The sequence below is a fragment of the Mustela putorius genome, unplaced genomic scaffold, assembly GCF_011764305.1.
Source record: "Mustela putorius furo isolate JIRA1106 unplaced genomic scaffold, ASM1176430v1.1 tig00003909_pilon_pilon_pilon, whole genome shotgun sequence".
Lineage (NCBI taxonomy): Eukaryota > Metazoa > Chordata > Mammalia > Carnivora > Mustelidae > Mustela > Mustela putorius.
The window spans coordinates 9,217,840-9,243,814 of NW_025422057.1; the positions used below are offsets into that span (position 1 = coordinate 9,217,840).

General features: G+C 52.1%; 1 protein-coding gene across 16 annotated transcripts in view; it reads right to left on the reverse strand.

The window, feature by feature from the left end:
* The window catches only part of TACC2 (transforming acidic coiled-coil containing protein 2), a 201,818-nt gene that overhangs the window by 12,197 nt on the left and 163,646 nt on the right, over positions 1-25,975 (reverse strand). For 12 of the 16 annotated variants that reach the window (XM_045068841.1, XM_045068838.1, XM_045068836.1 and 9 more), the window contains 9 exons: positions 22,634-22,694; positions 21,330-21,528; positions 14,704-14,765; positions 13,518-13,633; positions 12,133-12,304; positions 10,729-10,869; positions 9,766-9,855; positions 3,050-3,193; positions 2,319-2,395 (listed from right to left, as the gene is read on the reverse strand). In XM_045068841.1, the coding sequence (XP_044924776.1) occupies positions 2,319-2,395; positions 3,050-3,193; positions 9,766-9,855; positions 10,729-10,869; positions 12,133-12,304; positions 13,518-13,633; positions 14,704-14,765; positions 21,330-21,528; positions 22,634-22,694 (1,062 nt within the window). The remainder of the gene's footprint in view (positions 1-2,318; positions 2,396-3,049; positions 3,194-9,765; positions 9,856-10,728; positions 10,870-12,132; positions 12,305-13,517; positions 13,634-14,703; positions 14,766-21,329; positions 21,529-22,633; positions 22,695-25,975) is intronic. The other 4 variants (XM_045068843.1, XM_045068848.1, XM_045068845.1 and 1 more) reach the window with 2 other exon arrangements.

Consider the following 25,975-nt stretch of genomic DNA (forward strand, 5'->3'; position numbering starts at 1 on the left):
CAAAGCAGTGATGGACTTTTGAGGCTGCACGGTCTAAAGCCCCCACTGCCAAGGACAGAGGCGGGACCACGGCAGGTAAGGGGTGTGTCCTTCCAGCGTAGGGAGGCGGTGGGGGGGGGAACCCATGCTCCAGAGCTGCTTTGGTGGCACTGTATTTGCACTGTGTTCTCACAGCAAACCGAAGGGGTGGTGTCCTGAGGGTCCCCAGAATTGCTGATGGGAATACTGAGGCACGGGGTCACCCAGGAACCTTTCTAGGATTGACAAAGGAGCAGAGCTAGGATTTGAATCCAGACATCCGCCTCTGGAGCCCTTTCCACCCCGGATGCCTCACAGCCCCGAGGTGTTGAGATCCACCCTTCTTCCCAGAAGAGGCGGGTCAAGGTAGAGCTACGCGACCACGCCCCACAGCAGCCAGGAGACCGAGCCCAACGGGCCGGGTCCAGCTTCAGAGGTGGACTTGGGGGCCTTCAAACACGAGGGCTGCTGTGCCGGCTGGCGAGACCCAAATCCCACCATCCTGGTTGGTAAGCAGCACCCCAAAAAGCTTCCAGAAATGGAACTTGGAGCCTTCCCAGCACGCCCCGCTGTCATGCCCAGAGTGCGCAAAAAATGACAGCCACGTAGCTCCCTCCTCCACTCCCCTACCCCCCAAAAAAGGGAGAGAGAGAGAGAGAGAGAGAGACAAAAGAGAGGTTTTCAAATGATGCCACCGCAGGGCCCGAGTGTGAATGTGGACCCACTGAGAGCCACCTCCAGAAGTGGTCACAAAACACGTCAGGAGGAAGAAGGAACTCACAAGAGAATTTTCAGGAAGATACTATTTGACCTAGAACACGGGATGGGATTACCTAAATCCTTTGTTTGCTCCTTAAAGCAGTAGCCAGGAAGACAGCCGCTTCTGATAATTGACCAGCAGCCGCCTTGCTGTTAAGTAACTAGAAAAGTACTCATTCCTCAACCCATTTTTAAAAAATTCTTCTATTCCCTACTTTCAAACTGTGAGCCTTAAAAAGGAAACAAGCCTATCAGAGATTTTTAGCATCGCACCAGATCTTCTGTCTTGGGAAAATGATCGCACTCTAACTCCTATCTTCCTGTGCGGCTGGAAAGCCCATGGGCCCCTTCAGCCTGTGCGAAGAAAGGCAGCGGGGGCAAAAAATGAGCCGTGCCCCTGGCAGCCAATGTCAGACTTGGCGGCAGTAGCAGCCAGAACCCGGGATGGCCAGAGCAAAGGTTTGCTCCAGGTTTCTTTAAATATGTCGCTTACAACAGTTTTTAAGATTACACCCCAAGGGTAAGTTCCAGCCCCAGAGATGGGTTTTTAGACTCTAAGATAATGATGAATCATGAAGGAAAATAAAGGGCCAAAAGGTGCATCAGATGGGACAAGGAGGGAGCCAGGCCTCTGGGCACCGTGTGGAGAGTTTTGGTTTGGGAATCAGAAAAGTAGATTCCATTTCACAGACTTCTTCTTCTTCTTCTTCTTCTTTTTTTTTTTTTTTTAAATATTTTATTTATTTATTTGACAGACAGAGATCACAAATAGGCAGAGAGGCAGGCAGAGAGAGAAAGAGGAGGAAGCAGGCTCCTCGCTAAGCAGAGAGCCCGATGCGGGGCTCGATCCCAGGACCCTGGGATCATGACCTAAGCCGAAGGCAGAGGCTTTAACCCACTGAGCCACCCAGGCGCCCCAAATTCACAATCTTCTAAGTAGAAGCTGGGGGAGCTTCTGACTCTTGGTTTCAGCTCAGGTGGTGATCTCAGAGTCATGAGATCAAGCCCCACACGGGGCTCCAAGCTCAGCAAGGAGTCTGCTGGAGTGTCTCTCTCCCTCTCCCTTGGCCCCTCCCAATTGTGCTCCTTCTCTCTCTCACATAAATAAATAAATCTTAAAAAAAAAAAAAAAAAAAAAAGATTTGCTGAGTTAAAGAGAGCGTAATGTACATTTCCCCTTTGGAAGAAAACAAAGGAGTCTGTATAGGGACACATTCACACATTTGCAATCAGAAATGGAAAATTCTTGGAAGGCTACCCCAGCACGAGTGGACAGCAGCTACCTGAGGGGGATGGAATTGGAGGCTGAGTGGGAAAGAGATCTGGTTTTCGTTGCAAACGTATTTATTTGTTTTGCAGTATTTAGCTCAGGTGCATTATATTTTAATAACAGTAACATTACTAAAAAGACTTCCGTGACCAATGTAAACCTTGTCTTACGAAGAACGGTAAGTCTTGGGAAGACACTGTTCATAGACCTCACCAGCTCTTAGAGACCGCAGGTAAGCAACCCCCCGGTACCAGGAAACATCGCGACTCGCCTCATTTCCATCACTTCCCGCCTGCTTTCTTCGTATTTGTCCTTCCACTCGGAGACCTCTCTCTCCTTGGTTATGATCTGGCATCAGGGAGAAGAGAGAGGTGAGCCCCAGAGGTGTGAATTCAGATCTGAGCAATTCACGGACCCAAGATAAGGAGACACTGAATTAAAACTTCCTACACCAAACAATAATTGTATTGAGAGAATTTCCCAGAGCATGAGACAGAAATCAACCAGATATCAGACTCTCAGTATGCCCCACCGGGGAGCAGCTACAGGCATGTGCTTTCTGTTATAGATCAAACAAGGCCACAGAGGCACGTCAAATAAGGCCACAGAGGCAAGTTAAACAATGGTGTCTAGGAAGATCAAAGACGGTTTGCTAAAGACGCCTCTGCCCATAGTGGTTGCAGGAGAAAGACTGTGTCCAAAGATGCTGGCCTTGTGGACTGTGGGTACATACATATATGCATACAGATATATATATGTATATATATATGTGTAGACCTATCTCTCACATATACCTAATCATATGCACATATGCACACACTCACACTCATAGGCTCTTCGAAATATGATGGCGCAAGTCCATTGTCCGCTTGCACTTCTGTATATATATATATATATATATATGCATACATATATATATATTCATTTACATGTGGCAGAAACCAGAGCTTTCCCAGGGCAACCAAAGCCAGCCTCCCCCAAGCCATACCCGTGGCACAGTACCTCTGCTCGAGCAATCCGGAGTGCGGAGTCCAGGTCGGGCTGCTGGAACAGAAGGCCTGCGGGCTTCTCCACCTCACTGGTCCCGATGCGGGAGTACAAGGCTGTTTTGGAGATGGAGACATCTGTTGGGTGAGCAGCTTCTCTCTGTGGAATGATTTTTATTTAAAAAAAAAAAAAAAAAGTTAATATCGCTCCTATGACAAAGAAGATTTGCATTCATCCCCACGTGAATGGGTCAGTTGTATGGTTTTGAAACAAAGAACATCCAAAGTATGAGAAAATGCTTGGACTGATGAGTGGGGAAAGGCCAGATCCGATCTATGGAAATCGATCATTTGGCACCTGCACCGGACAAAGGAGCTGATGGCAGGGGCCTCCGCAGCTCCCCACTCTGGGAGTCCAGCATGTCTGCTGCCTGCTTATCACAGCCATTTATCACCCGCAGAGGCATTCAGGCACAAAGCTTAAGAACCAAGGCCATTTTCCAGCAGGCCCCACTTGCAAAATAAAAGCCTGAGGGTGAGCAACGCTGAACTCTCATCTACATTTGCCTAGTTTTGAAGAACTGCAGATCTGATCATTTTTGTAAGACTGTCTGCATTTCAGTGTGGGGGGGGTGGGGGGGGCATGGGTTGAGCTCCCTCTGAAAGGATAGCCTGGCACAGAGCTTAACGTCCACCATACCGATCAACCGGCGTCACCTTCAAAAGCTAGTTTCTGGATGCCTCAAGGGAAGAGTTACTTTGCAGCTATGTTGCCTTAAGTCTGCTGTGACAACGGCAACACTGAAATCTGGGTCAATGACAGTATCCACATTTGCTGGTGAGACCCTCAACACCTGGTGGGATTCCCCACCCCCACACGACTGACACTGGTCTGACTGTCCAGGGCAGCCACGAGCCTCTTGGGAGGGAGGGGACGAGGGAGGAGAGGGCCGCAGTTACTCTCCCTCCCGCTGCACAGCAAGCTCGAGCCGTCTCCAGCACACCTGGAAGGCCATGTTGAGCATCATGGACCAGCACAGGGGGGCGGGGGGTGGCCGGTGATCCAAGCCTGCAAGACACTCTCAGCCTAGCAGACTCTCAGTCCTATGCATTAACCTCCTGGTGGCCGGCACGGATGCCAGGGTAAACTACTAGAGTCCAGTTCGGTGTGGAGGCCTGGCGGTCTGCCCGTCAGAGTGTGACTGCAGCTCCCAGCGACAGTGGAAGAGACGTGATCGGGGAGCACAGCAACAGGTGGCGGAGAGGGGTCCGCAGCAAGAACCGTGAGGCCCGGGAGTGGAAGCAGACGCGATTAAAGACCCAACAATGAGGGGGGAGGAGGCGCCCCTGAAGGCACTCTCTCTGTCATTGCAAGAACAGGCAGCCCCCCCACCCACCCAATTATAGAGAAAACGAACTTGAAACAACTTAGAAAACTCAGGCAGAAATGTAACGGATAGAACTGCAGAGGACAGGTTAGGCCCAGTTAGCTGTACACATGCACAGTGAAGGCCGTGGTGTGAGGCTGTCCTAAAAAGGGGCCTGGATTTCCCTGGCTCTGGGGGTGGGGGTGTCCGTATTTGGGCTCCCTGTGCAGGAAGACCCTAATGGTTACTCCGGTCAGAGAGGGGAGGGAGCATAGGCACCCCTGTTCTCCCAGACCCTGGAGATACGCTCTCCGGGCCAACGGGATGCCATGATCTTTCCATCCTCAGGTCCTAAAGAAGCCCCCATTATAGGACATTTGACCAAGGCCCAGGGGCAGGCAGGCTGACCTCAGGCCACAGGTGCAGAGGCTTCCTTGTGCTTGGGTTCATCTCTGCTGTTTGAAATGTTTTCAGGCCTCTACTTGTCATATGGGAAACTTTTCAGGAAGTAAACAGAAAATTATACCCAGAGGTCTTGTTTTCCACTCAGGTCAGGACCTCAGGATCATGAGATCAAGCCCTACCTTCCTGGGTTCTGTGCTCAGCAGGGGGTCGGCTTGGGAGGCTCTCTCCCTCCCCCTCTGCCCCCACCCCCGCTCCCACTGTCTCTCTCAAATAAATAACTAAATGTTAAAAAAAGAAAAAAAGGAAGGAAAAAAGAAGTTATACCCAGACAATAAGACTCTACTTGTATTTATGGAGGAAATTCATAAACACAAGATTCTGGGAAGAAAAAAAAAAAAACTATTTATGTCACTTTTTAAGTAAAATAATGTGTCCTTTGAAAAAAATTAGAGTAAAATATCAGAATGGAAAGAACACCCACCAGCACCTAGCACTTCGTGGGCCTTTGGAAAATGAAAAAAATGGAGGATTTCAGGGATTTGACCAAAAGATTTCCCAGAATGAGATTCAATTCTGACTCCAAACAAGCCAGCTCTGAAGGGCGAGGGGAAATGTTGTAAACCTGACTTCATCACGCTGGGCAGAAATGAAATCCGACCAGGGCAGGAACTGGTGATCTTCAAGCTGCCTAAGTCCTTTGTACAACAAGGAAGGGAATGAAAACTGAAGGCATTAATGAGCTTTCTAAGTAAACACAATGGTTACCCACCGCGTACAGCGACTCGGGACCACCTTTCACCCCGGCCACCTGGTGTTTTCAATAAAGGAACAGATGATGACTTCAGAATCCATTTGAATTACTGCCTGGAATATCTGCGTGTTAATGAAATTCAAAGTACACACCCTGGTTTCCTCTGACAACCAAGAATCATTTCTAAGGGAGATAGGCTTGCTTCTCGCTGATATGTTAACATCAGGCTTAGATTAAGCTGTTTCTCTAGCAGAATGCTCCACTGGCTGCCCCAGGGGAGCCCAAAAGCCAAGAGAATCACAAATTAAAATGTGAAATAGCCACCGCTCAGAAAGAGCATGAGCTTTTGGAACCCGCTTCCAGCCCCACAATCCATTCACTCGCATCTGGGTCCCTCCGGGGACCCCCAGGGTGCCGTCACCCTCAGACCTGCAGACGGCCTGCCTGGGGCCCTTCTGGCCTTGCAGTCCTGCCACTCACCCAGGCTCACGTCCTCCTCGTGGCCAGTTCCCTGTCGCTAGGCCTCAGGGGAAGCTGACACTGGAACCACGGCGGGGTTCCAGTCTCTGGGAGTGGGCTGGCCGGCCGTGACCATGACAGGTGTGTACGCAGTGTGGACCAGGAATCTAGATCAGGCCAGGAGACCATGGTAAGCTGGGCCAAGTCATGGAGAGTGGACCAGGCTGGGCCCTTGGGTGGAGTAGGAGGGCATCCAGGCTACATGATGCCAGGTGGGGCAGGAGAGGGCCCTCTCCCTGGGGAGCTGCGCATCCAAATTGGACAGCAGCTCAGGATGACGAGCAAGAGGACACTCAGTATGTGCCCCAGTCACACCCACAGGAGGCACCACCAGCCACCGACTGGTCACTCCTTCCCACTGAGTCAAGACCTGGCCTCGATCCTTCTCAACACAGGCTCTGTCTGACGGCCAATTCCCCAAACTGGCAAACAGTTGCTGAAACCCAGGGGGCAGGCCTCTGCCCCTGCTCTCCAGACTTCCTGCAGCTTTTAGGCATCCCGTTGTGAAACGCCGGGGGTGCTGGGTGGTTTCTGGACACAGCACTAGAGACGGAGCCCTGCTATCAGGCCAGTCACCAGTTCAGGTTGTCCCAGACCTAACTCCTTCCCTGCCCCCGGAAAATCCAGGTCTGCCTTTATGGGCCAGGACTCCTGGAGGAGAAAGATCAGCACCCTTCCCCTCCCGGAGGGGCCCGCTTCTGGGACTTCCTCCGGTCCGGCAGCTCGCCGTCTGTATGACCCTGGTTCCTACCGGACCCACACACATCCCTGGGCCCCCTCCTCCAGAAAGGTCAGTGGCTTTAGGGATCACCACCAGTATCTGTCATATACCTGAATGAAACCCATCCCCCACAGGCCACATGCCCCTCGCAAAGCCACACAGTCGGGACACCGACTGTCTACCCATCCGGGTCACACTCGGGGCTGCTGTACCACTAGAGCCGGCCACCCCAGTCCGATGAACCCCGGGAATGCAAGTGAATCCGAATTCACTGGAGCCAGACGCGCCCCAGCCCAACACTCCAGCCCCATGGAGCCTTCCTCCTCTCTGACACTTTCTGACTAACGCGACAGGAAACCCCCACTGGGTCCTCGGAAGGTCAGCTCAAGGTCAGCTCCGTCTACAGGGAAGCGGCCCATGTGAGCAACCAGGAGTCGCGGCCACCACATTTCATGCCGCTCTGAGCCCTCCGAGTGATTTCTTTTCATTCCAAGTGATTTCATTTTTGTGTTAGCAACAGTCTGAGACCACGCTGCCAAGAAGACTGGGCTATGTCACCTGCAGCCGAAATTTATGGGCAGAAAAAAGAGCAAATTGGATACACAGCTGCTGTTTCTCTCCATCAGCGATTTCCGAGGCAGCGAGGGGCAATCAAGCGTCTACGTGAGCAAGAAACCACAGGAACCTGAAACGTGGTACCAGCTACTGTGGCCGAGACAAAGGCTCCCCACACTCCCAGACAGCTCACCCCCACCAGCATTTCTTTTAGCAGATCCTTCTGAGATACATAAGGAGGTAGCTGGGGCCAGTCCCTCCAACCTTTCCGAAGTGGATTCACGTGACAATGTTTTCTACATCAAAAGCAGGAAAGGGGGTCAGAGAACAGGCTGTCGTTGACAGACGTCAATGGTGGGCAGTATTTGCCGACCGTCATCTCTGATGCATCCCCAAAGGAAGAAGGCCGGGGGGCACCAGGCACTCCAGAACATTCCTCGCTCCATCTGAACTCTTACTAGAACAAGCTCAATCCTGCCTCAACCCTCTGGACAGGAATATACTGTAGTTATGGAGGTCAGATCTGAAGCCATATGTTCTGTCCTTAAGCCATTCCCCCTAAGATATCAAGAAATAAATCTAATGGGGAAACGAATCCTCACTGCTTGATGCTTTCTAAAAATCTTACTCATGGGCACTAAACCCAACCTCAAGGGCTGACGACGAGAACGGGAGTGCCAGCAACGTGTATGAACATTCTCGTCCCTATGCTGGGTCCCAGTATTCCCAGTCTGGACAGCCACAGCGGGACTACCTTCTTTCACAGAGAGATGTCTCTGAGAGGGAGCCCCCCACCTTGTGGACAGTTCCCAGGAGAACCACATGTGGGAGGCCTTGAGGGCAGGAGCAGCCCATAAGCTCCTGATCCTGGACCAAGTGAGCTGTTCCTTGAGATGGGATAGGCAAGGGGTTCCCATCTGGAAGCCGGAGTCTGTTCCCGCCGGGTCAGTGAATCACTGCTGGGCCTTGGACCCCATTCCATGACTCCACTTCCCCATCTATAAAATGGGACCTGGACCCCTCCTATGGCAGAGATGCTATGAGTGTCCAGCCAGACAAGAGAGGCAAAAGTGAAGGTCAGTGACCAAGGGCAGCTGTCAGTTACTGCGCACCTACTGTGTGCCCGCCACGGTGCCTGTTTTCCACACATCATCTGCAGCCCTTACAGCAATCTGCAAATGCACAGTTAGTAGCCCCATCTCACAGCTGGAAAAACAGAGGCCCAGAGAGGTTCACCAACACGGTCAAGGCCACAGAGCACGCCAGGCTACCCAACACATGCGGCATCAGGTGGGAATGAAGCGGCCTGAACCTCAGAGGACCACAGTTTTGCACGCCTTCAGCAACTCGTTCAAATTGTTAAGAAAAATTACTCCAAACTTGGAAGCCAGGCAAAGAAATTTCTGCATGCGCTGTCAGTATCTCACTCTAGAGCAGGGCTTGGCCAACGATGGTGTGCGGGCCAAATGGCCCAACGCCCTCTTTGGTAAAGAGGGTTTGACTGGAACGTCGCCACCCCGTTCATCTACACATTGTCTGTGGCGCCTTTTGAGCTGTGACAGTAGAGCGGAGCAGCCGTGGCACAGACCAGATGGCCCACGAAGCCTAAAACATGTACCATCTGCCGTTTAGAGGGAAGGGTTGCCTTGCTCTAATTCTACTGACTGTGGCCTAAGGGGCCGTCCGAGGTCTAAGGAAGGTCTCGGTTTCTCTCTTTAGTATTGATTAGCGTCCCGTCTCCGTACGGTTAGATACTAACTTGTAGAAAACAGAAAGGCTGCAAATGATTTCTGTTCAGTGGAGAAGCAAATGATTTTTGCAGAACACAAACAAAAAAACCTCGAAGGGTATACTGCACTGTCTTGTTTAGCCAGTATTAACTGGTTATATAGCAAACCTTGCAGTAAGGTCACAGTTAAGATTCTGGCCTTCTTGGGGCGCCTGGGTGGCTCAGTGGGTTAATGCCTCTGCCTTCAGCTCGGGTCATGATCTCAGGGTCCTGGGATCGAGCCCCACATCGGGCTCTCTGCTCAGCTGGGAGCCTGCTTCCCCCCCCACCCCCTCTGCCTGCCTCTCTGCTTCCTTGTGATTTGTCTGTCAAATAAATAAATAAAATCTTTAAAAAAAAAAAAAGATTCTGGCCTTCTTTGTTCCACTGGCTCTACACTGGGTTCCCCATTTTCCTCCACTCGACCTGCTTCACCGCCCTGCTGGTTCCTTCATTACCGAGTTAAGCAGATCTTAGACATAGGCTCAGCGTCTACTTAAGCAAGAGTTAAGCTTTTAGCTTTTTAGAAAATTTTAGACGACTTTGTAGAACACCGGCATTGACTGCTTGGCCAACGGTTAGCAAAGAAACTTCTGGACCACACCACATTCTCAAGAGGCCGTGCACGGCAGCAGCAAACCCGTACCTTGGTGTCCTGGCGGCTACGGGAAGCCAGGGCAATCTGCCTGGCTAGCTTCAGAGCTTCTATCCGCATGACAGCAAACTCTAACTCCTCCTGTCCGAGGGGCGGGGGGTGAGCAAATCGCAGGGGAAATGCATCAAGACAAGACGTCAATGTGCCCCACATCCAAGAAATGAATGTGCCATGTGAATGTATTATAACAGGGACTCAGGAAAAACACACGCTCTGGCTTTCTTGCACAATTAACACCTCAGCAGATCATGAAATAAGTGTTTAATTTTTTTTTAATTGCCCTTCAGAATGTCTGTTGGGAAGGATCATGTGGTCAAATATGAGATGATTTTTAAAACGGGATCAAAATTTTGACTGCACTGTTTCACTGGATTTCTTTCCTTTTTGTTTGTTTTATGTCAAGATGGTCAACAGTTTCCATGAATGGTTTCATATTCTCAAATGACTGTTAACCATCTCTCCAGGTTTGCTCTGAAGTTCTTTGTCTAGAGGGTATCAAATTAAGTTGTCAGGTTTAAGGCAAAGAGTAGCTAATTGTTTTGGTTCCAGATGTGAGACTGAGTCCAGATGTTATCTCAATGGGAGTCTGAGATAGCCTCCCCTTCCATTTATACAAACAGCTTGGCTCGCTGGTGATCTAATACTCTTGGTTCTGTGAATAAATCACAGACACTGCTTTGGGGGCTATCAAAACTGAAAAATGACTCTTTGGGTCCAATTTCCCATTTGGAATACAAATGGTTTGTCCCACCTGTAATCACACAATTTATATCATTTTGGCATCTTGGATCAAGAACAGCCATCACACATCAGTCTTTGAGGGAGAAGAGATTTCATCTGGAACATTTCCAGCAATCCCTTGTTAGATCCTGTCTCATTGCATTTGGGGCTTGGAGTTCATTCTCTACTGAGGTTTTCACAAACTCCCCAAAAGGTCACACATGGGCTACAAACCTGAAGTTTCTGGGCAAATACTGGGGGGTTCTTTTCTGCTAAGTCGGGTTCCAGATAGTCAAGCGCACCACAGAGAGAGGCTGGATGAGCTAGCCTGCTGAGGAGGGCGTCAGCAGAGGCAAAGGAGCCCTCAGGAGCTGTCTGAAGGCCAGAAGAGGACACAGAGGAAAAATAGAGGAGACACAGAGTGACATCGATTCCAAGCAAGGACCATGCACCCATCTGCTGGACATTTCTGACTTAACGTTAAAGAGAGCATTAGTGAGGTGACACTACTTTCCTTCTCATCTGGACTAATCCCCACCTGCTGGTAATGGTATCTTGAGATTGACGGGCTCCTGCGCTCCCATCCCCCAAGCCTTAGGTGCCCTCTTACCCCCCATGTCACCCTCACTCCCTAACCAACCAGTGGGATGGAAGTTAACATTTACTTAATTATTTGAAAATCTTGGTGGGGGAGACAAGGCAGTTGATGGGTTTTCCAAACATAATATAACTCATCAAGAAAACACCTACAAGTATGTGTCAAAGGTTTTGGTAAAGGTCATTTTCTAAATAATAGAAAGACAATTTCCAATGAAAAATTGTCTCTGGATCTATTGGGAAGACTCCAAAGTCAAGAGCCAACTTTGTAGAAGTTGAATCATACATGAGACCTTCCATAGTGTCTTTTTGAGAGACTGAGTCCTATCTACTTTCTTCTTGCTTACTAATATTTTTCCAGCATCTAACTGCCACACAGTAGGTGCCACACAGTAGGTGCTCAATAAATATCTGAAGCACGAGACAAATGGTCAACTAATACAGAACAACAAAAGTAACACTAAAAGTAACTAAGTCAACAGCTTCAAACCCTCTTGGGGAGGAGGTAAAAGAGAGAAAAATAAAAATTCACCTAGAAGGATAGCCCGTTTTAGATATTCAGGGAGTCTGTTTACTCTGCAAGACTCCAGAGGGGTTGGAAGGGGAGGGATATACAAAGAGGTCTACAAACACGAGGGATTTCCCATCACCAAGGCCTGGGAGAACCAAGTGTTCCCTAAACGAGTGTCCCCTGCCCTATCATTCTCTGCCCCTGACCTAGAGTATGGAGAAGCAGGTACAAACTGAAGTCCGTTCCAAAGCAAGAGTCCAGCCCCAAGGGACTAAAGTGGAAAATCAAGAACCGTGAAGGCAAATAAAGCAGTGAGATAAGAACTACAAAACCACAGAGAATGAAGAGCTTTTCTCTCACGGCTAGGGCGCAGGGTCTCGGAGGCCAGCTTCTGTGGCCTGGGGGTTGGGTGGGGCCCCACGCCAGGTGCCAGGTAAGTGTTGCTCTGAAGGACTAGACCCCTTGGTGACGGGACCCACCTGGCCCAGGCCTCACCCGCAGTGATCTCAGGCCCCTCCGACCCCACTTACAATTTCAATTGCGTCTGAAGCAGTGCCCAAGGTCATGGCCTCCAGCTCCTTCTGGGAGGATTTCTCTGGCACCTGCAAGTGTGGCTCTTGGTTGGGTGCCAGTCCTCGTGGGACAGGATGCTGGATCTTTGCCCCTGCGTTTACAAGGGCTTCGGTTTCCTCAAAACTTGACCTGAGGAAGCAAAGAGCATCTTTGTCTCGTTGGAAATCCCACTGAAACTGACCAGGATGGAGTCCGGACACAACCACCCTCCCATGACATCCCACACTTCCACAGCTGCGTTCCCAGAGCGAAACTGGGGAGGGTGCTGGGTGGCCAGAGAGCCTGTCGACTGGACAGCCTGAGGGAGAGGGTGGCCCAGCCCCATCTCAGGGCCGGTCAGGAGCACAGACACTCCCAGCTAAAGGCACAAGCCAGAGTTAGGCAGACTGTCCGTCCCTTGGCGGCGCACCTGGGGGAAGTGACTGTGTACCGCATCTCGGTTTCCTTTTCTGTAGCACAGGAGACCGTGCTGGGTGAAGGTCAAGGGAGACACTGCCCACATGTGAAGCACCTGACACGGTCCCCGTCACCATGACTATCGCTGGGACAACACCACCACCATCTTTCTCAATACCCTGGGTGGATTCAGAAGTCTGTCTGGGAAGTCAAAGCAAGTGCCTTCACTTCTGCTAGAGAATGGGGCAGGGAAAGGGATGGGAGGGTCCCAGCCCCAGAGCGGTACCCGACCCGCACCCACCCGCACCGGCTCAGAACAGGGCCCTAACCAGTGCTGATTCACAGCCATGTGAACAGCGAACGTCTCCCTGGCACTGCGCTTTCCTTACAGCATCTCTGTTTCATCCTCTCGGTGGCTTTGGAGGACAGGCACCCCCGGCCAAACGGCACAGTTGGGGGGCTGCCTAGAACACCGAGAGCCTCATTTAATCCTCATAAAATTTCTACAGGATCGGTTTTATGACTACCCCCTTTTACCCACGAGGAGATGGCAGCACAGGGGCTCAGGGAACCTGCATCAGGTCACACAGCTAGTAAGGGGTGTGAGTAGAACTACGGGTCTGAGTGCTGTGGCACGCTGCCTCCCCATGGGTCAAGTCACAAGACCATAGTGTAGGTGCGGGGTGGTGGTGGTGGTGGTGGTGGTGGTGGTGGTGGTGATGGGAGGGGCTCACGCATTCAGCTGTTTACAGGACAAAGGGCAGCCGATAACACCCTCACCAGCCGGTGTGTCTGGTGTGTCCTTGGGGACACTCAGAGACCCGGAAGTGGGCTGCATGAATTCATCCATGCAAATGAACCCACGTCAGAATAAGCAGTACCATAGGGCTCAGAGGCTTGGGGACAGACGGCCTGACCCGAAACACTCTCCTCCTGGAAGTCATACCCTGAACATGGCGTCGGGGACTCTGACGTCCGGACGGGGGGAGACTTGACCGGGCTCTCCTGAGACGTGTCGAACATAAGGTACAGGGCCTGCTTCTTCGGGGCATCATCATCCTGCTGCAGGGATCAAAGGCACAGGTCAGCTCCGCTGCAGGTGGCCTGAACACGCCAGAGAGATAAAAACCGGAGCTCTCTTCTACAGAACAAGGAACTCATCGGGGAAAAGCCTTCGTTCTTCTCAAGCCGCCCAGAAGGGAGCAGGAAGCCAGTGCAGCCCGGGGAGAGGAGAGGGAAGGTGGAGGGCAGAGGAAATGTGTGCTGCCGGGAACAGTGTCGCGGGGAGAGGGATCGTAATGGGGTTGGGGTGCTGCACACTGTGGGCCGGCGTTTCCTGGCCACGCGCTCTGGATGGCCAACCATGGGGCCACTGGGGATAAATACAGGGGTAGGCAAGACCCCAGCCTGGGACGGGCAGACGGAGGGGTGAGGGGACGAGCACGGTGGCCCAGTGTGGAGAGCAGCTCCACCATGTTCTGCCGACCATGGGTCAGGAGATGCAAGCCTAGCATCTACACATGAGGCAAAGAAAGACAAAGATACGAGGATATGTCCAGGCCACTAATGTCACAGCAAGCCCTTCTGGTGCCTCCGGGCCTCTGACAGCATCACTGGACAACAGCACGACGCAGGAGGTCCTGCTGGGCTCTAGAGGCAGCAGACAGGAAACCCGGGGTCCACCACCCATCACAGCCACTTAAATGAAAGGGATGGCAAGTGGAAGGCGGGGAGGGGGGACGTCTTGCCAGAAAAGCCACTCTTCAGTCACATAAAGCAATTAATTTGAAGAAAACAGATAATCGTACACCTTAAAAACTACCAACCCACTGCTACACCTTTTTTAAGAAAATCTCCGACTACTTCTTCCATAACCTAGGGAAATAATGATGCAGGAAGCCTAACTGCATTCTCATTTGCTCCCTGAAAATGACACATGGAGGGGACCGAATATAAACCTCCAACCCCCCCCCCCCCGTGGTTCCTGTTCACCCTTACTGAGCACCCAGGACACTGCGGGCACAGAGGACCCCCCTGGATTTGCGACCCGAGCTCAGGAGGAGGCTGGCGCCTGCGTTTTCACAAGACAGGGAAGAGAAGCCAGTCCGCTGCTGGCCTGAGGCAGGACTTACAGGTAAGGAGGAGCCAATCTTCTCCATATATTCAATTTCATAGGAGTTCCTGTAATCCAACTCTGCAAAAGAAACAAAAGGAGAGTTAGTGACTGTGGGGCGGGGAGGAAAGGTCTGGGCCAGGCAGGGTGGGATCTGGAACCAGACTCTCAACTCTGAGCTTATCCACTAACTCTTTGAGGTTTCTGATTTGGCTGGAAGGGGAGGCTCCGCTCAGCCATTTTCAGACCACGTGTCAGCCTCTTGCAGCAAAGGGACTCCTGCCGTCTGGGCGCCTGAGACAGTCCAAGGGAGTTCAGGTGTGAGCGGCAGAGGTCTGAGCTGGGGCAGATCTGGGCTCCATGCACCGAGTTTTCAGTCTGTTCTGAGTGTTGCTTTTCTCTGCGTCTCCTGCACGACATGGAGAACATTCCCACATGGCTACAGCATTTAGAACCCACCCCTCTGCGCTCCCTCTCTGAGAATGCAGCCCCGCCATGCTCCGAGGCAAGGAAAGAGCATACATTGTTCCTACAATGTTGCTTGTTAAGAGAAGCTTCACAAGTCCCCTGGAACATTTCCCAGAACCCTGCCAGCGCCCACAGGGCTGGTCCAAACCAGATTTCCAGATGCAAAGACTATGCAAGTCCAGTTAGGTGGAGAAATGACCTATTTCAAACAGACTGGAGACCAGAGGCTGGAAGGGAAACTTGAAAAACTCTCACTGGAGACTAGAAGCCCTCGGTCCCTTGGGTCCCCAAGTGCGGGATTGAGGGGGGGGGTTGTCCATGAGGACACCCAAGTCTGCCTCTCAGCAGAACTCCCTGTCCAGGGAACGGATTCCGAGCCCACATGACGTGCCCCAAACCGTGCTGGGCACAGTGGCTGTGGAGGTGAACCAACCCAGAAAGGGCTTGATTGTCCCAGAAGCCACATTCGCCGCTAACAGATGGCCTCTCCTACTTGAGAAGAAAACCAAGAGGTCCCACGCGACCTGCTCAGAAAGCAGGTCTGCAAGAGCGTCTGTGGCAATCCCTGATGCTTGTTTCTACCATAACATGGGAAGAGCAGTTCTGCGTTACAGCATCTGTTTCTCCCTATGGTTGAAGGTATCATTTAAACAGTGATTCCTGAATCTGAGCTCTAAGAGGACACATTTCCTGGAAGACAGTCCCCAAACCCACGAGCATGTGGGGATGTGGCCATAGGAACTCAGGCACTGAGAACACATGCATGGCTCTTGAGTCTCTGAAGCTCCCTGGGGAAGTAAATGCCTCCGGCCCAGGGACTCGGCCTGCCCTGGGCTGCAGTTCAGCATCCGGGACGGGAGTCGGTATCCGTTCTTAGGGCGCACAAGGATTTATGAAGACTCACTGTCTTCCTTGTCTTGTAAAGGTGAGGTAAGCGAGGGGCAGTCAGAGACCAGGTGATTTCTAGAGCCCCCTGCAGATCGCTCACTTTCCAGATGTAGGACCTCAGGACTATCATTTTATTGTCCTATTAAAGACTGTTTTAAGTTGAGAAGATAACAGTGCGTCTGCGGCCTCCTTCGCCAAGGTATCATTATCAGCACCAAGGCATTATTCAACCCTAAATTATTTAGCAGAAACCCTTCAGCACACCCGCAGCGGCACAGAGCACCCAGGATGCACCAAACAGGCGTGGAGCCACCAAAGGGATTTTTCCAGGGACTGAGGCACTGGGTGCGTGCCCAGCTCTGGTGACCAGCTCGACTCGGTCATGCATCCCACTTGGAACCTTAGCTCGTCCCCTGGCAGCTGATCGGGGGAGTTTCAGGTCACCAAGCTCACTTACCTGCCTTCTTTCCCACCTGCCAATGGGGTCTCCCTTCCCATTGCCCAGTGCCCCCCATCCCGCCCTTCAGAGGCAGCAGGTGGCAGTAAAATAGTGGGGGATTGTCTCACCACCCCCCACTCCGTCCCAAGAAATGTCTGCATCAGCCACGGGAGCTTCCATTCCTGGTGATGCCTGGAGGCGCTCCTTCAGCACAGGGCCTGAAACTTCCAATCAGAGCCATGTGGGGTTCTCACTTATTATTTACCAACTGGTGCCTGGGTGGCTCAGTCAGTTAAGCATCTGCCTTCGGCTCAGGTCATGACGCCAGGGTCCTGGGATCGAGCCCCACGTCGGGCTCCCTGCTCAGTAGGGAGTCTGCTTCTCCCCCTGCTCCTCCTCCCCTACCTGCTCATGTTCTCTCTCTAATAAATAAACAAAATCTTTAACAAAAAGAAAAAGGCCTGGAAAAGGTGCGAAGAAAAACAAATTCTCTTCTTGTCATTGACATCATCTCCTGTGCTTTGAAGGAGAATCTTTCAGAATGTTGCTTTCAAAATCTCACTCATCTGCTCTCAGTCTTTCAGGGCTAAAGCCTCTGCGGGTGGGCCTGGAGGCGGAGCCATGTCCGGCTTCAGCTGTGGCCACACGCAGCTAACTGGCGGGGAAGGGCGACACCACTTACACCAAGTGGCCCAACACCTTCACGTCCAAGAGAGGTGGGTGCGGCCTCCCGATGCAGGGATTTTTAATGGGTCCTGTCATCTCTGAGGTCGCTTCCAGTAATCATTTCACGCTCATCAACGTCCCGTGAGGGGGCCCGGTGGCTGTTCTCCTCCGACTCTGGCTGCCAGAGCTTGGCTGGGGACTGGGCAGAAGCTGGAGGATGCAGATGAGCCCATATCGTCATTCCCAGAGTCGGGGCAGCCAACTCCCTGGCTTCCTCTGCCTGCTGACTTCCCTACAAATGGAGCTCAAAGGGCCTCCATGTTGCAAAAAAAGTTAATGATGTCAGGTAAAAGCCCTACCGCAGGTTACACAAACCTAAGGAATTGTGACCCCGTATGTTTTAACAGCTCATGGCTAGTATTTCTGGAACTTCTAACATAAGTGATGAGAGAAGGGACCCTTTGTTAGGGGATAAGGATGTTCCTCCCAATGTCCTCACTGTCACTCCTCTGAAAGTCTGTAGTGTGACAGCGATGGCGCCTGCCATAGAACAAGAGTTAGGCTCTTGAGGGGGGCACCTTCCCCTCTGTTGGAGCGGGAAGGTGAGGGTAAATGTCGCTATGTGTTAGGGAGACAGGGTTGATGGGTGACCCTCAAAAGCCCACCAGACTTGTGATTCTAAAACACTGCTCTCCTTGGGTCTCGGGGACCAGAGCTGGGAGAGGCTTCGGAGGCTCCTCATCTTGGAATCCCTAAGGACCGCAAGAACTAGGATTTTCCCTACCATGTTTCCAAGATTGTGCAAGAGGCCATTTACTAAGCAAGCATCTGAAGAAAAACATTTGAGATCGCCAATCTGAGTTGTTTTTTTTTTTTTTTTAAGATTTTTATTTATTTGTCAGAGATGGAGAGAGAGTGAGCGAGCACAGGCAGAGGCAGAGGGAGAAGCAGGCTCCCTGCCGAGCAAGCAGCCCGATGTGGGACTCGATCCCAGGACCCTGGGATCATGACCTGAGCCGAAGGCAGCTGCTCAACCAACTGAGTTTTTAATCAGGGATATGATCAGTGTTGCCATGAGCTGATGATATTACCACCCAGACACGTCCTTTTAATGAGCTGGGCATCTTTCTGAACTAGTTCCACCCAGGTTTCTCCAACTACTCCGACAGCGTGAAGCTCTTGTGGACCCAGGTCGGGAAGCACCGCTGCGTTCCACACCCTCTTTCTAGAGACGATGAGAGAAGGCAGCAGGGCGCTCACACCCGGAAGCGGGGTGAGGAAGGGCAGGACGCTGAGGAGTCTGGCAGCCCTGATCTACAGGGACTCGCCCCACATCGCTCAGCAAGTTGGCACGGCTCAAAGTCTGGGCTTCCTTGCTGCTAGGTGGGGAGGAGCAGAAATCCACTCTCTAGAACTGAGAACGAAATGAAACCACATATCTAGGAGCCTCAGTGGGACTCAGAGCACTGCACTGGTGTCAAGCCCTCCCTATACGTCACTTTGAGAATTGGTCTTGTAGCAAACACCTGTTTAGAGGGTCATTATTTCTAACCCCAAATCTCGTTTTCCTGTGATTTGTGACTTCTGTGGAACAAAGCCTCAATCAAGGCTACAGCTCTGGCCAGATTCTTTCTGGTGATGATAGCAGCACCCCTGGGGCATGTCTGGACATGACCTCAGTAAGTTAACAGGAAGGACGATCTGATAGGGGGGTGCCGGGCATCCAGTTTCTACACCTGACCGCTGGAGGGAAGCAAGCTGTGGTCAAAGGTGAATGCAGGGTCAACACCTCCTGAAACTCTAACTGTCCCTTGTACATACAGATGACAGTTTCCGATTGCCCGCCCAGTTGGGACTTCCCGAATCTTCCCGATCATTTTCTAAGAAGGCAGGTTTAATAGAGCTTTGTTCAAATGTACAGGTTTACCTATCAGTTGAATTTTTGCAGAAAATAATCAATGATCAAATATGTCAGCAATGATCAAATATGTCACGGAGCTAATGAGTTGTCTGTTTTGGTTCCATGCCAAAGACGAACAAACATGTTAGCATAGATTGGGACACCGATTAGCTTAACAGGTACTATTAGGATCTTTATATTTTCTATTAAAAATGCACGTATTGGGGGGCACCTGGGTGGCTCAGTGGGTTAAAGCATCTGCCTTCGACTCAGGTCATGATCCCAGGGTCTGAGGATCGAGCCCCACATCAGGCTCAGCAGGGAGCCTGCTTTCCTTCCTCTCTCTCTGCCTGCCTCTCTGCCTACTTGTGATCTATCAAATAAATAAATAAAATTTTTAAAAAATGCACGTATTGGGGCACCTGGGTGGCTCAGTCAGTTAGGCATCTGCCTTTGGTTCAGGTCATGATCCCAGGGTCCTGAGATGGAGTCCCACACTGGGCTCCCCCTGCTTGTGCTCTCTCTCCGATAAATAAAATCTTTTTTAAAAAAAGCATGTCATCATCATTACATCCAAAAGTGACCCCAGGGGCACCTGGGCGGCTCAGTGGGTTGAGCCTCTGTCTTTGGCTCAAGTCATGATCTCAAGGTCCTGGGATCGAGCCCCGCACCGGGCTCTCTGCTCAGCGGGGAGCCTGCTTTCTCCTCTCTCTCTCTCTGCTTGCCTCTCTGCCTACTTGTGATCTCTGTCAAATACATAAATAAAATCTAAAAAAAAAAAAAAAAAAAAAGTGACCCCAGAGAAGCCCAAGCCAAGCATGGGAGACAGGACACGGGGCATTGCGGAGACAGCCAAGCCGGGGAGGAGGTGCACACATGGGGCCAAGGGGTTCCTTCCAGCGGGGCTCGTGGCCCAGGTGTGTGTGCAGAGGAAAGGCCTACGGAGGGGCAGAGGCCAGGACCCAGGGCCCCTGGGGTCAGGCTGCAGTGAGATGGTCACTATCAAGCCTCCCAAACCCCAACCTGAGGGCAGCCTGGAGAGCCAACCAAAAGGCTCTATTCTACAGAACACACAATGCCAAAACACCCAACTACACATACTTCAGATGGTCTTTTCATCTTCAAACCGTAGAGCGGCAATCTGGTGAGAAGGTCCATATCCAAAGCCCCCTCCCCCGCCCAAAATGAAATGGACCTCACTCGTGTCGTTCAGAGACTATGGGCACAAAGCAAGCTGGCGAGTGGCCAGGACAGGGGAGCGTGCCAAGGAAGCAATACAAGCTACCCACTCTCTGTTACACCACTGCCCGCGGGGAGGGAGCGGGTGGGGGTGGGGGGAGGGGCAGGGAGGTGGGGGTTCCTTAGCAGCAGCCAAGAAGTACGGGTAAGCTTTTCAGGTGTGGTGGCCGTCATATTGATTTCTACTCATTTTTTTGGAATGGTCGGATATCAAGAGCTTGGAAAGGGAGACTGAGAACCATCCCAACAGTTCCGAGTGCTGGAGGGAAGCCCCTGGAGGAAAGACCACCATCACCATCAGCCCACAAGATGGTTTCAGGCCCCAGCAGTGTTCCTGACAAAGAAGGGAAAGTGTGGGAGCCAATACAGAGATTCAGAAAAATCACTGTTAGCGGAGTAAGCAGTTTATCAAAAAAAAAAAAAAAGAAAGAAAGAAAGAAAAGAAAAGGTCTTGATTTACCCAATCATGCTGTGCTGACTTAACACAGATGAATTTTTGAAGCCAAAGGATCAGACAGAAAGCTGAAAGCAAAAATACATGTAGGAGGAAGAAAGATATTGATGAGCAAAGCAACACGCCTGGGGTCCCATTCAGGAAAATGGGCCTCTGGCTGGCAAGCCTGGAGTGAACCGTCTGGTTTGGGGGCTTGAGTGGAAGGTGTGGCTCCCACTGTGGAACGTGCTGTGGGGCTGATGCACGGTGGTGGCCCTGGGAGACCCCAGACCTGGGCGGGTCTTGACCCACACGGAGCAACTGGCTTGACGGTGCTGCCTACAGCTGCGATAGTGTTTCAAAATCACCCAGGCGAGTAAGCCAGAGAGTAAGCAAAGCTCGAGTGAGCTCAGGGCAGGAACTGGGGGGCTCTGAGCGGACTGGCCCTCGGCTGGCATCTTGGGGTTGGGGTACAGCTGGGTTCAAGCCTTAGCTTGGAGTGCCTGGATGGCAAGGAGACCTGGCTTGGAGGTTTTTTCCCTGGCCCTGTGCTCCGCAGGGAAGGTGGTCTCCGAGGCAGGGTGGAGGTCTGGCCGCCACCAAGGGGCTTACCCTCTGTGGGCGAGCTGAATTTGGTGTCATTGACGAAGGTAGACAGGTCTGAGGGCTGTGGATAGTCCTGCTTGTCAGCCTCCAGATCCACCGTCACACACGTCCACTTCTGGTTGGTGACCGCCAGCTTCTCCTCATCGGTGGCGTGGACCACCGCGGAGATGACCGGCGTTTCTGGTGTCGCCGCTGGCGTGGAGTCCTGGGAGCAAAAGAGAAGCAGTCTCTCCTCTCACACGGTCTCTGGTCCCCAGCGGTGCCCTCCCACCCGGGTCTGCGGTCCCTCCAGCCAGGACAGGTCCCCATCAACGTCCTCAGCACGTCCTTGGACTTTGCCCAAAGTGGTCCCAAGGACGCAAATTCTTTCCTCTGTGAATTCCCTTATTCCCTTTCCTGATGGGTTGTTACTGGGGTGGAGTGGGGGGGTGGGTAACCGTGGGTTTAAAAAAAGAAAATCAGGAGTTTGTGTCTGGGTTATCACAGAACTTCCTGCTCATTCACTTTGAAAAAAATAAGGAAATTTACTTATTAGCACTTTTATGTACTGCAACTACTGTGTTATGTCCACACAGTGCTTTGGGGCCTGTGAACTGATCGCATCAACATCGCCTGGCAATCTTCATGCCTGTCCCCAGAGGATCTGCACAGGGCGGGCAGAGGAGCACTGGTGGGGAGCCCAGAATTGTTAAGAGCCGAGCTGGGACTGGGACCCCAGGCTCCTCTCCTGGGTCTGGGTGCCTTTCTCGGCAGCCACCTGCTCCGGTCTGCTGGCTGGGACGTCCCTAGCTCAGATCAGAGCCCGACACACATGCCGGAGGCCAAACTTCTCGGTCCGTCATGGTGCAGATCTATCTCATGAAGGAACTAGTTAGAGGGGAAAGGGCCCAAACCCCACTTCTTCAGGGTGTGATTTCCTCGATCTCCCTGCTTGGGTTTTGGCTACACAATCCAGTGCGCCTGACACTCCTTTCTCACTAGATCTTCATTTATCTCCGAGGACTTTCTCAATTTGGTATTCACAGGTGTTCTCCGCAGATGAACCGACCAGAATGGGTCAGCGTGATTCCTCCAGAACCCACCAAACACCTGTTTCTCTACTCTTGAGACACGCTCTCATCAGCCCCAAAGGGCAGGGATCAAAATGATGTCTTGCAAACGGCAAGGGAGCCCCCAGGCAAAGAGGATGCTGGAAACGGGCCCGTGATGAGCAGAAAAGAAAGCTCTGTTGACCAACAGGGAATCAAAACGCATGGGCGTTCGCTGCCCAGGTAAGGGGTAAAATCATGCGAATCAAAGGGATATCGTACCTGAGAAGGTGGATCAGAGAGAGGAGACCGTTTTGGCGATCTTTTCACCCTAAATGTGTCACTGGAAATAAAACGGAGAATGTGAACACAGCAAACAGGGGTACAGAACAGTCCAGAGCTACACAGCGCGGACCGAAGCCACGCCCTCCGGCCTCCGCCGCCGCACACCGGCTAAGAGATGTCCACGCTGACGATCCATCCCAACCCGACACCCGAGATCATCGCTGCCCCCCAGGGAAAGAATCCTCAAGCTGGAAATCTTTTAAAGAGATGCCATTTTGGAGAGCTGGCCCAGAACACGCAGCTAAAATTAGCCAGATGTTCTTATTTTAAAAAGCAGATTTTGGTGAGGTTAATGTATCCAGATTCATCCAAGAACGTCTGAACCAAGTGAGGTGCGGGGCAGGGACCTCGACGGCTGACACGTATGAGCGCGACCCCACCGACGGACTGGCAGGTCGACACAGCAAACCGCGGACAGAGCCAGAAACAGGAAGAACGTTCTGGGTCTTCAGGGAAAGTCCCTTCCCGCTCACTGGAACTCAGAGAGTAAAGGAGTCCAGCATCGTGGCACTTCTGGGTCCGAGTCTAACCGGAGGCGGGGCCAGGGTAAAAGGACTCTTGTTTAAATTGCAGCGCAGTTCACACAACACACAATTTACCATCTCCGAGCGCCGTCACCTACTTCCACACCGTGCCAGCCACCTCCGGCGCTCTTCCGGCACGAGAGGATTTCTCTAAGGTCTATTCCGAACCACAGTTAAGGACTCTTCCCTCCCTTCCTTTTTCCTTCATGTAAATAATTAGGGGCAGGGGCAGGTCACTCAAGGCAACGGGAACATCAGATCAGACTTGCAAAGGGGTCCACGGTGGAGAGCATTTTTAGCATAGATGGTTCCACTGAATCCCTGAGCGGGCAGGGGGGTCATTCCCCAGGCAGAACGGAGGCCTCCCCACCTGCAGCCTGGCCCCCCGTCTCAGGCCCCTCTGTGGTATGGTCTTGCCTCCAGCAAAGCAACAGTGTTTTGGGGTGTGGGTTGTCCCCCAATCTTAGACCCCATTCCTTCTCCCTACTCTAACATTAACTGGATGGACAGGGCAATTCAGGACTCAAGTTCCCTCTCTGTGTCCCCTTCAACAGCACACTCCAGCAATGGCATCCAGTCATGAAAAACTAGAGAAATGGTGACTTACAGCATTGACAGCATCTGCCTTGCTCGCCGTGCAGCCCTAGCCCGGAGCATGCATTTACCCATGCATATAAACATTTAATTGTGTACTGGAGAGTTGCTAACTGGCTCTAAAAAACTCAAGAAATCCCTTGGGCAGAAGCAAGCCTGACAGACTCGACCCTATTCTGGGGGCCGCTGGAGGCCTGGGACCAGGCCAGCTTCCCTTGTAAGATGGGGCGGTGAGGGGGCGGGTACCTGTCCTGGGGCCCCTTGGAGGTGCCCACAGTGACCCTCCCGTGGTGGCAAAGCAGTACGGGCACAGAGGGGTTGGCTCGGGCTCCACTGACACCCAGCAGGGTGGCCCACAGTCGGCAAGCCAATGGAAACCTGGCCTGATCCTGGGAGACCACGGATGCGGGCCCAGAGCAGGCTGGCGAGGGCTCTCACAGCCGTGCGCTCCACTCCGAGCCCACCTGGCCTTTTAGGGGATCTCAATTCGAACCAGCCCCGTGACCTCCACTTCATATGGTAGCATGAACAAGCGACCTCAGGCCGCTGCTGTGGTTGGCCAGGTGGTTCTGTCATCGTGAAGCCACCGAGCTTTAAAAGCAATCGCTCCCTAGTCCAGTTGGAAATGAGAATGGAATGAAAGCTTAAAAAAAAAAAAAAATGTATGGGTTTCAGATGAAGACATCCAATATGCAAGAGGGGAAAAAAAAAAGTTCCATTCCTGACAAGCAGACAGATGTAGATAATCACATTTTCACAGCCAAGCAGTTTCACTTATGCTAATCGCTCTGAAACAGGAACGTAAGTCTGCTCCTGGGGAGCCCCATGCCCCCCGCCGTCCCCAGGCCCGACATGGAAACCATGTAAGCGGCAGCCATGGCGAGGAAATGGAGAGAGCTTGAAAGCAAAAACAGAAAGCAGAAAAGCACAGGTAGGGTGAGAGGCAGATTCCATTCAATTTACTTACAACAGAGAACACACAGACATCACATCTTCAACCATCCTAAGACAAGAAGACAAGAAAAGAGAGACAGACAGAAGGAACTGACAAAAAAGATAAATCTGCAGGCGGCCGGCTGTCAGTGGGTTGGGATACAGAAGCCATCCCTGTGGCAAGCATGGCCACCGTCCCTGCTTTCTGGAGAGGGGCTGTGGCAGAGCACCTTCCTCTCCTGCTCCCAATCACCCTGTAGGTGCCAGTGCCCAGAGGGCTTTGTCTCGCCCGTGTGGGATTCCAAGCCTTCGGCACGAGAGGTGAGACACAGAGACGGGCCGGCTTCCCTGACCGGTCAGTTAGCGCCGACGGCAGAGCAGACGGTACCGAGGCTACCCATGGGAAGGAAGCGATGCGTGATGGCTACAGGTTGGCCCTCGGTCCAACAAGGAGAGATCACAGCTTTGTAGTCTGGGCATTTCAGACTTCTGTTCGAGGCATTGAAAAAAGCTTCCAACGCCGCTTTGACAGAGTGTTTAGGAAGGCCCCGGCTGGGAAGCTGATCTCAGAAGAGTCTTGGGATCCACGGCTAATGCCTGCTTAGAGAACCTCCTCTCAGGAAGCCCCGAATGGGAGGTAAAAAGGTCACCTTGTCTCAGTCCGTACCAGGCACAGTCAGAGAGGCCAGCGGCTGTGCTCTCGTCTGCCGAGTTGGAGGCAGAAGCCTGGTCTCTGGGCCTTGTTCAACTACTGACCATACTTCCCGGGAGGGCAGGAGAAAGGCTCTAAGCACCAATCCCACTACGCTGGGACCCACATCCTGAGCAGGGACCCGCAGCCATCCAGGTGACAGCTGGGTCTGGGTCTGGACGCCAGAGGCACTGACATGGAGTCCTGAAGGGTACCCTACTTGGCAGGGGTATGGACAGCAGGACTGATTAGGAAGGGCCACCCAGGGACTGTTTTCTCATTGATCTCTTCTGGACCTCCCAGAGCCTTGGAGTCTTGTGCGCAAAAGATGGCCAGAAACACGAATGAGCACAAACGAGGTACTTCACACGGGCTGGCTGCAGGGCAGGGAGGGGTCCAGGCCAGATCTCTCGCTTCGGAACCATTAAAGGGCAGATGCAAATCCTACAGATTCTAACAATATTTCCAAGATAGCTCTCCCTAGCTTGTAGGCCACCCCAAAAAGCAATTCCCATGCTAACCAGGGAAAAGCTAAGT